Below are 12,707 nucleotides of genomic sequence, written 5' to 3'. Positions count from 1 at the left end.
ACTGCGATGAAGACCCAGCACAGCGAAAAAAATAAAATAAAATTTTTTAAAGGTTTCCAAATTTTAGGACTTTCCCTAACTTCCTTCATTTTTGTTCATACTCCAACCAACTCTTGTCTGAGTTCATCTCTTTTTTCCTAATACTTTTCTAAACACAGCTGGTGGCAATCAACACACACTATTAACATTCTGTTTACCAACTGAGATAGTTAATTTCCTGTGTCAACTTGATTGTGCTAGCCAGATAGCTGGTAAAACATTATTTCTAAGTGTGTCTAGAGGGCGTTCCTGGAAGCGTGTGAAGCTGCACACTAAGTAAAGAAGACAGGCCTCACCAATGACAGTGAGAATCATCCAATCCACTGAAGGCCAGAATAGAACTAAAAGCAAAAGCAGGGCAAATTTGCTCGAGCTGGGACGTCCGTCTTGTCCTACTCTCTTCTTGGGACCAAGACTAGGACAAAGATTTACACGACTGTTTGCCTGATTCTCCAGCGTTTTGACTTAGATGTACATCATCGTCTCTCCCGGTTTTCATGTTTTTGGATTTGGGCTGAATTAGACCATCAGACCTCTTGGTTCTGCAGACAGCAGATTATGGAATTTAGCCTCCATAACTGCATGAGTCAATTTCTATAATAAATTTCCACATATACATGGATATAGCTACGATACAGACATGTATGCTCTCTTTCTCTGGAGAATCCTAACTCTATACCACCTTTGTACTCTCCCTGGGGGTCCAGTCTCAGTAAGCACACAACCTGCCTTCCGTTGATAACACTTCTATCCGGTGCGTCTCCACCGTCCCAGCTTTCCCTATCAGTCTCCTCACTACCTGCTCCCTGCCTGTAGGCCAATGCTGCTTGCTGTAGCTTTGCATTATGACAGCATGCATGTGAAGCTTCAATCTCTGCTTTAGTTAAGGAAGCACTAGCAGCTATATCAGAGAAACCCTCAAATATAGTAACCTTAACAAAATAGAAATTTGTTTCTTCTTCAGTTAAAGTCGAATTGACAGTAAAGGTCAAAGGGAAAGACACACAGTCATTCAGAAACTCAAGTAGATGACGATGTTGCCACTCTTTAACAAATGGCTACTAAGGTATGGCTTAGCATCAGTATCCAGCAGATTGAGGATGAGGGAAGACAGCATGAAGGATTACTCAGGGAGTGTATCTGAGCCAGGCCTGAGTTCTCTCCATGTTCCTACAGGCAGAACTTAATCACGTGACTACCCCTAGCTGAAAAGAAAACTAAGATCATGGCATCCGGTCCCATCAATTCATGGCAAATAGATGGGGAAACAATGGAAACAGTGATAGATTTTATTTTCTTGGGCTCCAAAATCACTGTGGATGGTGACTGCAGCCATGAAATGAAAAGACACTTGCTCTTGGAAGAAAGCTATGACCAACCTCAGTTCAGTTCAGTTCAGTCACTCAGTCGTGTCCGACTCTTTGCAACCCCATGAATCGCAGCACACCAGGCCTCCCTGTCCATCACCAACTCCCGGAGTTCACTCAGACTCACATCCATTGAGTCCGTGATGTCATCCAGCCATGTCATCCTCTGTTGTCCCCTTCTCCTCCTGCCACCAATCCCTCCCAGCATCAGAGTCTTTTCCAATGACTCAACTCTTCACATGAGGTGGCCAAAGTAGCTTTAGCATCATTCCTTCCAAAGAAATCCCAGGGTTGATCTCCTTCAGAATGGACTGGTTGGATCTCCTTGCAGTCCAAGGGACTCTCAAGAGTCTTCTCCAACACCACAGTTCAAAACCATCAATTCTTCAGCGCTCAGCCTTCTTCACAGTCCAACTCTCACATCCATACATGATCACAGGAAAAACCATAGCCTTGACTAGACAGACGGACCTTAGTCGGCAAAGTAATGTCTCTGCTTTTGAATATGCTATCTAGGTTGGTCGTAACTTTTCTTCCAAGGAGTAAGCGTCTTTTAATTTCATGCCTGCAGTCAGCATCTGCGGTGATTTTGGAGCCCCCCAAAATAAAGTCTGACACTGTTTCCACTGTTTCCCCATCTATTTCCCATGAAGTGATGGGACCGGATGCCATGATCTTCGTTTTCTGAATGTTGAGCTTTAGGCCAACTTTTTCACTCTCCACTTTCACTTTGATCAAGAGGCTTTTTAGTTTCTCTTCACTTTCTGCCATAAGGGTGGTGTCATCTGCATATCTGAGGTGATTGATATTAAAAAGCAGAGACATTACTTTGCCAACAAAGGTCCATCTAGTCAAAGCCATAGTTTTTCCAGTAGTCATGTATGGATGTGAGAGCTGGATCATAAAGAAAACTGAGCACCAAGACATTGATGCTTTTGAACTGTGGTGTTGGAGAAGACTCTTTGAGAGTCCCTTGGACTGCAATGAGATCAAACCAGTTAATCCTAAAGGAAATCAGTCCTGAAGATTCATTGGAAAGACTGATGCTGAGCTGAAGCTCCAATACTTTGGCCACCTGATGCGAAGAGCTGACTCATTAGAAAAGACCCTGATGCTGGGAAAGACTGAAAGCAGGAGGAGAAGGGGACCACAGAGGATGAGATGGTTGGATGGCATCACCAACTTGATGGACATGAGTTTGATGAACATGCCGTCCACGGGGTTGCAAAGAGTTGGACACGACTGAGTGAGTGAACTGAAATGAACAATCCCTTCCGAAAAGGAGGCTGGAAAATGTCATCTCTCTGTGGGCCTTGGGGGAAAAGGAAAGAATTTGGTGGATAGCTAACCTGTCTGCCACAATTATTTTGGGTCTGCCAGGGTTCCTGGTTCCACCTGAACTGAGGAACTGAGGAATAGACAAGACTGTGAGTTAGGTGAGTTAGGTCATACTTCCTTGTATCTATGACCTTCTGTACACACACAAGGAAAGGAATGGAGGTGGCCAAAGTCCTGAGCTAAGTAGATGAGACATAATGCATCAAAAATAGTCCACATTAAGGTTATATTCATAAAGAGGTCATCAATTATCAGAAATTAAAAATAAATTTTAAATTCAAAATTTTTAGAAATCGGGCATAATTGTTAAAATGTTCAATTTTTAAAATTAATCTGAAATACATGAAGTTACCAACATATGAAAAAATAATGATTTTAAAATATTATCAGGTAGACTTCCTTGTTAACAAACAAATCACCCGGACTCTTGTAGGTTCACTTATGCCTACTCCCAGCCCTAACCAGACAGGAATAAATTCTGCTTCATTTAAAATCTCAGGACATCAGTTGCTCCCCTCTCAGAGGCTCAGCCCAAAAAAACAAAAAAAGGTTCCCAGTGGCTCTGCAAGTGGCAGGAAGCATGGGGAAGGAAAGGAGCAGCAACTGGCCACTTAGGATTCATCCTTGAACTGAGACAGCCCAAGGCAGCATCCTGCTTCCAGTCCAAAATCTAATCCACCCACTGCCTCTAGGCTACCCCCTATTAATGCACAGTGACAGCTGAATTTAACTGCTTTTCACTCCTGGTCAGCCCCAAGGCCTGAGGGGAAATAATCCTTTTATCTCCCAATAAAGGAGAATTACTGGGATTTTGCAGTTCAGCTCACTTTGAAGAGCCATCTTCAGGAGCTGGAGGTTTTGCATTTCCTAGAGTGGTCAGATTAAAGATGCTTTTCACTGATCTCATTGGGAGATGGAATGGTAGAAGTTGATTATATTGTCACCCAGCTGCCCTGTGGAAAGTACTGCAAGTTTCCATTTTAAACAGATTTCAGAGCACAAATGTCATTCTCAAAAAGTTTTCTGAAAAAGTAAGTCTTCAGAGCCATGCTGTTTAGGAGCCAGCTGTTATACCAGCAAATGGAGATACTTTGAAAAGATATGATTGGATCTGCTGTCTTTTTTACTTGCCCCCATGGCTATAATCCCATCCTGATAATCTGATTTATATAAATTCTATATACAGATAATATTGAATAGTAGCCTATCTAAATATAGTAATGAGTCTCCCCAGGTGATTCAGAGGTAAAGAATCCGCCTATCAAGCAGGAGGCTTGGGAAGATCCCCTGGAGAAGGAAATGGCAACCCTCTCCAGTATTCTTGCCTGGAGAATCCCATGGACAGAGGAGCCTGGTGGGCCACAGTCCAAGGGGTCACAGAAGAGTTGGATATGACAGAGTGACTAAACAACAACAACAACAAATGTAATATTTTCTGTTCACTTCCATGAAGGCAGCTCATTCCTCCTGAAATACTGTTAAAATCTCATTCATCCCAACTAATAAGGAAATTGACATTCTTGCTATGGGGACTGGCACCTTGAATATATTATTTTATTTTAATCTTCAGGACAACTCTGTGAATTAGGTGTTTTATGCTTCATTTTTAAAAGTGGGAAACTGGGGCTGGGAATAGTAGGCAATTTGCATGAGATGACACCACTAGTAAGTTGCGGAGCAGGAGTGTGTATTCAGGTTTGATCTTGAAGTCTGTATCCTTCCCAAGATACTACTTTGGAAATCAGGGCTTCAACCTTGGCACTGTCAGTAGTTTGAACTAGGTAATTCTTCTTTTGTGGGGAACTGTCCTGTGCATTGAAGGATATTTAGCAGCATTCCTGGTCTCTGCCCACTAGATGCCTGGAACACCTACCCCAACCATTGTGACAATCAAAAATGTGTCCAGTCATAACCCCGGGGGCAATATTTCCCCACCTAAAAACCACTGCTGTAAATACTCTTGAAGCATTTTCTCCCTTATACCACTGAAATTTTGTGCTTCTGTGAAATGCACGGAACAATCTGAAGGCCCTAATAATGCCTAAGAGTGGCCTTCCAGGGTAGACATCGAGAAATAAAAATCAATTATATAATTAAATATAGCATTTCAGTTCCACAGAAAAACCCCTTATTCCTATTATTCCTGCTAACAGCTTGTCTTCTCCAATGAGTAAGCGTTCAAACTGTGAAAACAGACCGAAGCTTCGATGACTTTCAGCTGCCTTAGAAATTCAGCCCAAACTCCTCAGGGAGACATTCAAAGTCTTCCTACTTTGGCCTCAGTCCTTCTCCCCACCCTCAAACCAGCGTCCTTTCAGGCTCCAGCCAAGCGAGATGACTCACCAAGATTCTAACACTTCCTACATTTTCTCATTTCCCCGTCTTGGCTGAGGACTTCCCCTCTGCTTCAGGCATCTTTCCCAATCCTACGCCCCCACCCCCAGCTTGGCCTTGGGGATTTCTGCCTCTGCCTTGTGGCCACCTCTGCATTACAGTGGTTTCCTTCTTCGTTCATACTTGGTTTTTGGTTTTAGTCTCTCTCATCTCACCCAGCCTCATGCTGAGTGATCTTTCCTGCTGGATTGAAAGTTCCCAGAGAAGAGGAACTCTATTTTAGCCTATTTTGTTCAGTCCTTATCTCTTGATGGGTTGGGCTGGATTGGATTGCAGACAAGGTAGAATAAATAGCGCAAAGGTAAAATTTCACACCAGTTTCCATGAGGATTTAAATACATTTCAAACGTGACATATGTGTAGTGAGGACCAGTGAGCATGGTAGCTGGGCTGTAGGGTAGTCCTACCTCGTGTGACTTAGGTGTGCCGTGGGTGGGCCTCTGGCCTTGGCCACCACTAGGCTTCTGTCCCTTGAGCCTTAATCAGTGGCACTCAGCTGAGGGTGTGTGGTGTTGGCCTTCTGTCCATGCCTCTCCCTCACTGAGGGTCTGCGTATGTCCGGAGGGAGGGCATCTTTTCCCAGTTTTCACAAAGGCACCATGACGGCTGGTAGAAGCCATGGTAGTAAAAAAATCTCTCACAGCTTCAGAGGTGGGTGTATATTAATTCATTCAATAAATAGTAATTAATCATCCACTAGTTTAGAGGACACAGGAGTGAGGAAAACAAAGTCTCTGTCTCCATCAAGCTTACATTCTAGTGGATTCCTAAATTTAATCCTCACATGTTTAGTATCAAACAACCCACATAAGATTAAAGTTATAACGAGGCTCTTATTTGGAACAGGTTTTATTATATCTCTGGCTTGAGCTTTTGTTGAGAGTGGAATTTCTGAGTTAGATGAGTAAGTTCATCTGGGGTAAGATTTCTAGGAAAACTGCTTTGTCCTAGGTTGCTGAAGGGACAAGACCAATGTCTCAGCATCGCCCCCTGTGGTCACCTGGCTCATTCCAGATTCAGTTGATTCAGGGCATCCAGCCAAGTCTCTTGAGAGTCTGGATGTCCCAATGCATTTGCATTTTACATTAAGCTGCACACTGAGCAGTTTCTAGCATCCAGCCCATTTACTCTGAATATGTCAAAGGGCAGGGCGGGGGAGGGGGGTTCCTCCTGGGCATAGGTGAGGAGGATGAAAGTGGTCCCATGACAACTGTGGGTCTAACCTACAATGTTCCTATTGGTAGAAGCAGCACTTCACTTTATGGTTCGCTTTTTGCATCTGCAGATGGAAAGCTGTGCACCAGTTACAACCGAGGGCTCATCTCAAAGGCAAAGATCAAGGCCATCAAGTATAGTATTGTCATCATTCTCGGTAAGCAACATCCCTCCTCGTGTTGTAAAACTGTTGACATTCCAAAAACAAATTTGTACCTGGGACCTGGTGACACAAAGTGCACACAAGGAAAAAATTTGTCTATGGGAACTTCTGCCTTTTCCCAGTTAGAAAGGAATGTGTGTGTGGAGCTTATCAGTGTCACTGTAGCTCCCTCACAGGCCAACATTTGGTTTCCTACATCTATCTTTATGAATATTGTTGTCCAACACAGCCATGGGATGGATAATGTGGAAAAAAATCCAATTAAGACATTACTAGCTGAAGCTGATGCTCACCATCATCTAGTTGACCCAGTTGCTTTTCTGAAGGCATACACTCCCCAGAGCTGACGTTCAACAACCAAGGAAGACAGAACCGGCATTCCATTTCTTCTGGATATTTAATTTCAAGGTCACCATAAATTCTTCCCTAATGGATGCCTTATCTTCCCTGCTCGCTTCTGTCGTTTTCCCTTTCCTTTTGTATTTTTGGTCTCTCTACTCTTAAGACCCACAAAGTCACCTCGTCCAAGAACAAAAGGTATTTCTAGAGCACCTAATATATGTCAGATTGGTGTTATATTCTTCGTCATTTCCAAACCTTCAAAACTTCCTCCCCTTTTTGTCCCCTCAGTTAATGGCCCTGATTCTTACTTCACAAGGAAAACACTCTTGTCAGAATAGAACCTCCTCATTCACCTGTCTTCATATCCATGGACCTACCTGCATCTCTGCCTTTTCTCCTATTACTATGGATAAACTGTCTCTGCTCCTTAATCCAAAATGCACTTGAGCTATCCCATTCCTCCCTGCTAACTCAAGAATTCTCTTCCTGCAATCATCTCCTCTCCCCCACAGATATCCCCCTTGACTGGATCATATGCACATACACATACTGTAACAGCTCCCTCTATAAACTCCCCAGTAACAGACCCTCTTCTTTAACACTCTCCTTCCTAGCAGACCTCCTCCCCTTTTCATCTCTCATTCTCTGGAGCTTATTTCTATTAGCTTTCTTTCCCATTACCCTAGTACAGGCATACTTATCAAGATAACCACAGCCAACAAAATGCCAGATGTCAATACTCAGTCTTTAGTTGATTTCTAAACAACATTTGCTCAGTTCTTCTTTGGAACACTTCCTTTCCTTAGAAATTATATCTATGATTTCTACTTGAAATTTTTTTATAATTCTACTTGAAATTTTTATTTATGATAAGCTTAGCATACTCAACATGAAAAACCAGAGGTCTCAGCATGCTTTCTTATCTCCTGCAAGTTTACTCATCCTCCTGTGTTCCCGAGTTTAGTAAATGACTTGATCTTTCATCCACACCGAAAACCTAAGGGTCGGTCATCTGTCTGTCATTATACTATTTCTCTTCCACGCCACATATGTAGTCTATCAGTAAGGCACAGAAGCTTTACCTGCAAAAGAGTTCTCAGATTCAACCATTTCTCAGCATCTATACAATTATTTCCTTGATCTAAGCTCCTACCAACTTCTCCTTGGAACACTGGAACTGCAACTGATCTTCTTTTAATCCTTCTCTGTAAAACAGATAATGTGATCTTTTTAAAAATGTTAATCAGACACTATCACTACCCTGCAAACTCACCTATGGATTCCCATTACACTGGAATAAAATCGTACATTTTCCCATGTCTTACAGTGTGTGTGATCTGTCCTCCAGCCAAGTATCCAGCCCCATGCCCCAGTTCTCTTCCTTGCCCATTCTATATATAAGTCACACTGGTTTTCTTGCTGTTTCTTCAAATGTCAACTTGTTCATACCTTGCAATACTTCCTACCTGAAATGCCCTGCCTTCAGACGGTGGCATGGCTTATCCATGCCATGGCTTAACACCATCTTGCTTTCCAACAACACCACCTCTTCAGAAAGGCCTCCTTGGCAAGTCTTAAATGTCTCTCCTATAGTCTTTACCCTACTTTATTTTTTCTTCATATTTCTACTTCCACTCGACAGTATAGGATATATGTTGATCTGTTTATTGTCTATTTGTGGGGCAAAATCCCCACGAGCAATGACTTTTGCTTTTGTTTTCCTTACATTATCACCAAGGGCTTATAGAGTCCTTGCACACTGTGCTTAATTAATATCTGTTGAAAGAACAAATGGGGATATGCATGAAGGAAAAGATTTGTGTCATTTCCTTTTTTTACTTAGCTCAAAAGACTACCCTTCGCTACCCATCTTGTGGTTCTTAAGACCTCTGGGAGCATAGCTCTCATGTTAGCTCTGCGAGTATATTGTCACCAGAACTGTCCCTCTCACCTTTCTAAAATGCATCTGCAAAATGCCAAACAGACCACATGCCGTGTGACTTAGCCAGGAGAATACAATCACAAGACAACATTGCAGGCAGACCTGGGGACAGAGCATATACCACCCACTGGGGCTCAAAATCCTTTCCCAGAAGCTTCTGAAGTAGATCAGAGACTATCTTGCTTTCCCAGACAATCAGGAGCATGATACACATTCCCCGGATGTTGAGTCAGGAAGCATACCTTATACATGTGTTTCAGAGCCAGTACAGCCTTTTATAATCAGGAGCCACATACATTGGCATTGGATTCCCTTTAGTCAGAGAACAAGAAAGTCCACGAGGAGGTCAGCCATGTCAACAATCCAATCAGACCAAAATGCCCCTTCCTATAACAAATATTTTGTAATGTCCCTTTACCATTCTGAGTTGAAATGTATACAAAAACCTATGTACTTAACATAATTCTTAAAAGATCAATGTATAACATAAAGGGAGACTAGGAAGAAAGTAATTGATAATAAAATAATACAGATTTCAATATATAAATACTTGGATACAGTCCTTAGTAGAATAATGAAGTAATAATAATAACAAATGCAAACCAATGCAGGTGTGTTTTCATGGAGACATAAAAAATAAAGCAGTATTGCTGTCAGTGACTTTATTTTCCCAATAGGTGAACAAATCCTGCTAAAGTTCCAAATTAAACAAAGTAATCTTTCCTCTATTTGCAAGGGAATTGGACTTCTGGAAAACTCAGTATTTATTTAAAATATTGTGGTCATATATAAAACAGAATCAGGTTTTTAGACTGGGGTCACTATAAACAGATTCTCTGCTCCATAAATGTCCAAATGGGCATTTGAAGGATGTATGAGACATGGATGGGACTGGCTGCATGATGCAGGAGGACAGGTATCCCTAGGAAAACCAGGACCAACACAACACACACAAATATATACACACACATTTTCAAAATTCCCCGAAACAGAAGCTTTGCCCCTCCATGCCCCAGAACTACTAACTGCGCCAATGCCAGGCTTTACCACCATAGCCTAGAATGTTCAGTGGTCTTTGTGTTAGAACTGTTCCCTTTTAACAGATTGTCAAGGTCAAGGAGGGAAAAAATACATGTGTCAGTCAAAGAGTAATGGGGACAAGCTGACTCCTATAGTCAGATGGCAAAGGAAGCCTGACTTCCCTGAGGAAAAATCCTATGACTGAGAAAGGGAAGAAAGAGAGTGGAGAGGAGGGGGCAAGAAAGTAAGAGAGAGCACATGTGGGTTCCAGTCAATCCCAAGAAGGTTTATCTCTATGGTATTAATTTGCATTCTCCAGAGAAATTATACATATATAGATAGATATAGATATTTATTGTAAACAATTGGCTCATTTGACTGTGAAGCTGAAAAGTCCCCAGATCTCCAGATCCAGGAGAGCTAATGGTGTGGTCTCAGTCTGAGTCAAAGTATGAAAGCCAAAGAGGATCGAAGTCTTAGCCAGAAGACAGTCAAGCAAACAGAGTGACTCCTCTCTCACTCACCCTTTTTATTGTATTCAAACCTATGGATAGATCACTGCCCACCCACATTGGGGAGGACAATTTACTTTTCTTAATCTACAAATTCAAATGTCAATCTCATTCAGAAATACTCTGAGAACACAGAAATAATCAGAAGTAATGATTAACAAAAAAATCTGGGCATCCTATGACCTAGTCAAGGTGGCACATAAAACTGGCCATTGCACTCTGGGTCTCCATTTCTCATCTCCTTCCTCTGAGGATTTGGATCCAAACAGAATCAGGGTCTCACGCACACTAATGGACTTGGTAAGGGGTATATAGTGTGGGTGTTGCCTGGAGAGGCTGACTTGGAAATGGAAAATAAAATTGAGAATCTTGTGACTTAGCCAGGCTGTGTTTTGAAACATTAACTACCACCCCTTCCCCTCGCCTACCCCAAAACAGGAGTTGCTGTAAAGTGTTCCTTGCTCTGTCTTTTACCATAGAGTCTCCAAAGGGATTTGCTGAATTTTCTTTCGCACAGTGTAGAATGAGAGGCTAAGGCCATGCTGAACAGCTCCCAGCCTTTCAAGGATCACTGCAGTAGTTAAATCAGACCCTCCCTTTACAGATAGAGAAGCTCCAGCAAATTTACTCAACTTTAGAAATGCGTCTGTGGGATGTAATGTATGTATGTGTAGACGTGAGTGTGTATCTGTGTGTGTTTAACTAAACATGACATTAATATGAACACACACAACTGTTCTAAATATTTCTGAGATCCCAGGTGCTAAGGAACCTCCTCACTGAAGCTCCACTCAGGGCCAACACAGAGGGCCCTCTGGGCTGTGGGCTGCTACAGTGCTAATGGTTCTCTTCTCCCCAGCCTTCATCTGCTGTTGGAGTCCCTACTTCCTCTTCGACATTTTAGACAATTTCAGCCTCCTTCCAAACACTAAGGAGCGTTTCTACGCCTCTGTGATCATTCAGAACCTGCCTGCCTTGAACAGTGCCATCAACCCCCTCATCTACTGTGTTTTCAGCAACTCCATATGCTTCCCCTGCAGGTAAGAGGCATTCAGACATGGGGAAGCCCACTGCACTCACCTCCAACCTGTGTCTTCCTCATGCTAGAGCTCCCTGGCGGGTTATAGATGAGAAACTGAGAGTCAAAAAGTTTCCGCTAGTGTGACAGATTCAAATCCAGGCCCCCGAGCCATGGCTCATGCTTTCTCCTATACCACATCACCTCCTATAGCAATCATCTTAATCGAGTCACATATAGACTATTCTTATTTTAGTTCAAAGCTTCTCCCCATGAGTTGGCTCAATACAATGCCACGGAGATAGCAGGACACAAAGAATGATCATTTTACAGATAAACAAATTAAGGCTCACAGGTTAAGGGACATTATTGAGATTATGTGAATAACTAGTTACAGAGCTGAAATGAGATCTCTCCCACAATGACTCAGCCTGCTGGTTTTCAGCTGTTTTACTGAACAATCTACAGGGGGCAGGTGGAAAAATCCTCAGGGGATGGACTTGTAGTAGAGTTGTTTCAGGCTTGGGTTTGATGCCCTCCGTTGAATCTCTCTTCCATCAGTTGACAAGATCTTTCAGGTCCTTCTGGAATTATGGATGGATGGATGGTAGCATTTCTCAGTGATCCTAAACATCATTGATATGTTAGAATGGCTACCATCCCTCACCTGGTTTGCCTCTGCCCTCTCACCCATCAGCCCCTCCCTGCCCTCTCCTTTCCTCTTGTCTCCATGATAGAATTGCAGAATGGTTACAGCCTTGGGTTTGATGCTGCCATTGTTGATTCATAGCTACATGTGACCTAGGGAAAGTGATTTAACTTCCATAAACCTCTATTTCCTCACATGTAAAAAGGGGCTAATAGCAGTAGCAGTGCCTACATCTTAGCCAGTGCTGTCTCTGTCACCGGGCTCTGGCGCTGATCAGTAGGAAGGAGGACTGTGAGTGGTGGGGAAGTGCGGCGGGGGCTAGTACATTAAAAGTGCTTAGCACAATGCCTGATCCTTAATAAGTTCTCCACAAGTGTTAGCTCCTAACAGTTAAATTATTCAGGACAAATGATTTTTCCTCTTTGTTCTTTCTTTAGGGAGCAGAGATCACGGGATTCCAGAATGACATGTCGGGAGAGAACTGAGAAGCATGAGATGCAGGTTCTGTCCAAGCCAGAATTCATGTAGATCATGGGACAGTGGTAGCACTGGGCTGAGACCCATCAACTCTCCTGGGTTCCCATTAGCACCTTGGGCCTGCGTATAAAGCCTGAGCCAACTTCTCTGCCCTGTACCTTTATCACCTGGGGGATGCACAAGGCAAACATCCTGAAGAGTGTGTGTCACCTGCCTCAGCAAGTATTGGCC

General features: G+C 42.8%; 1 protein-coding gene across 1 annotated transcript in view; it reads left to right on the top strand.

Annotated features, from left to right (window-relative positions):
• Positions 1-12,484, top strand: part of NPSR1 (neuropeptide S receptor 1) — a 154,403-nt gene extending 141,919 nt beyond the window's left edge. The window contains 5 exon segments of the mRNA XM_040259876.1: positions 6,424-6,510; positions 11,192-11,372; positions 12,215-12,255; positions 12,258-12,310; positions 12,437-12,484. Of these exon segments, the coding sequence (XP_040115810.1) occupies positions 6,424-6,510; positions 11,192-11,372; positions 12,215-12,255; positions 12,258-12,310; positions 12,437-12,484 (410 nt within the window).
• The last annotated feature ends 223 nt before the right edge of the window (positions 12,485-12,707 follow it).

This window comes from Oryx dammah, unplaced genomic scaffold, assembly GCF_014754425.2.
Source record: "Oryx dammah isolate SB20612 unplaced genomic scaffold, SCBI_Odam_1.1 HiC_scaffold_18, whole genome shotgun sequence".
Lineage (NCBI taxonomy): Eukaryota > Metazoa > Chordata > Mammalia > Artiodactyla > Bovidae > Oryx > Oryx dammah.
This window is presented reverse-complemented; position numbering and strand designations above follow the sequence as displayed.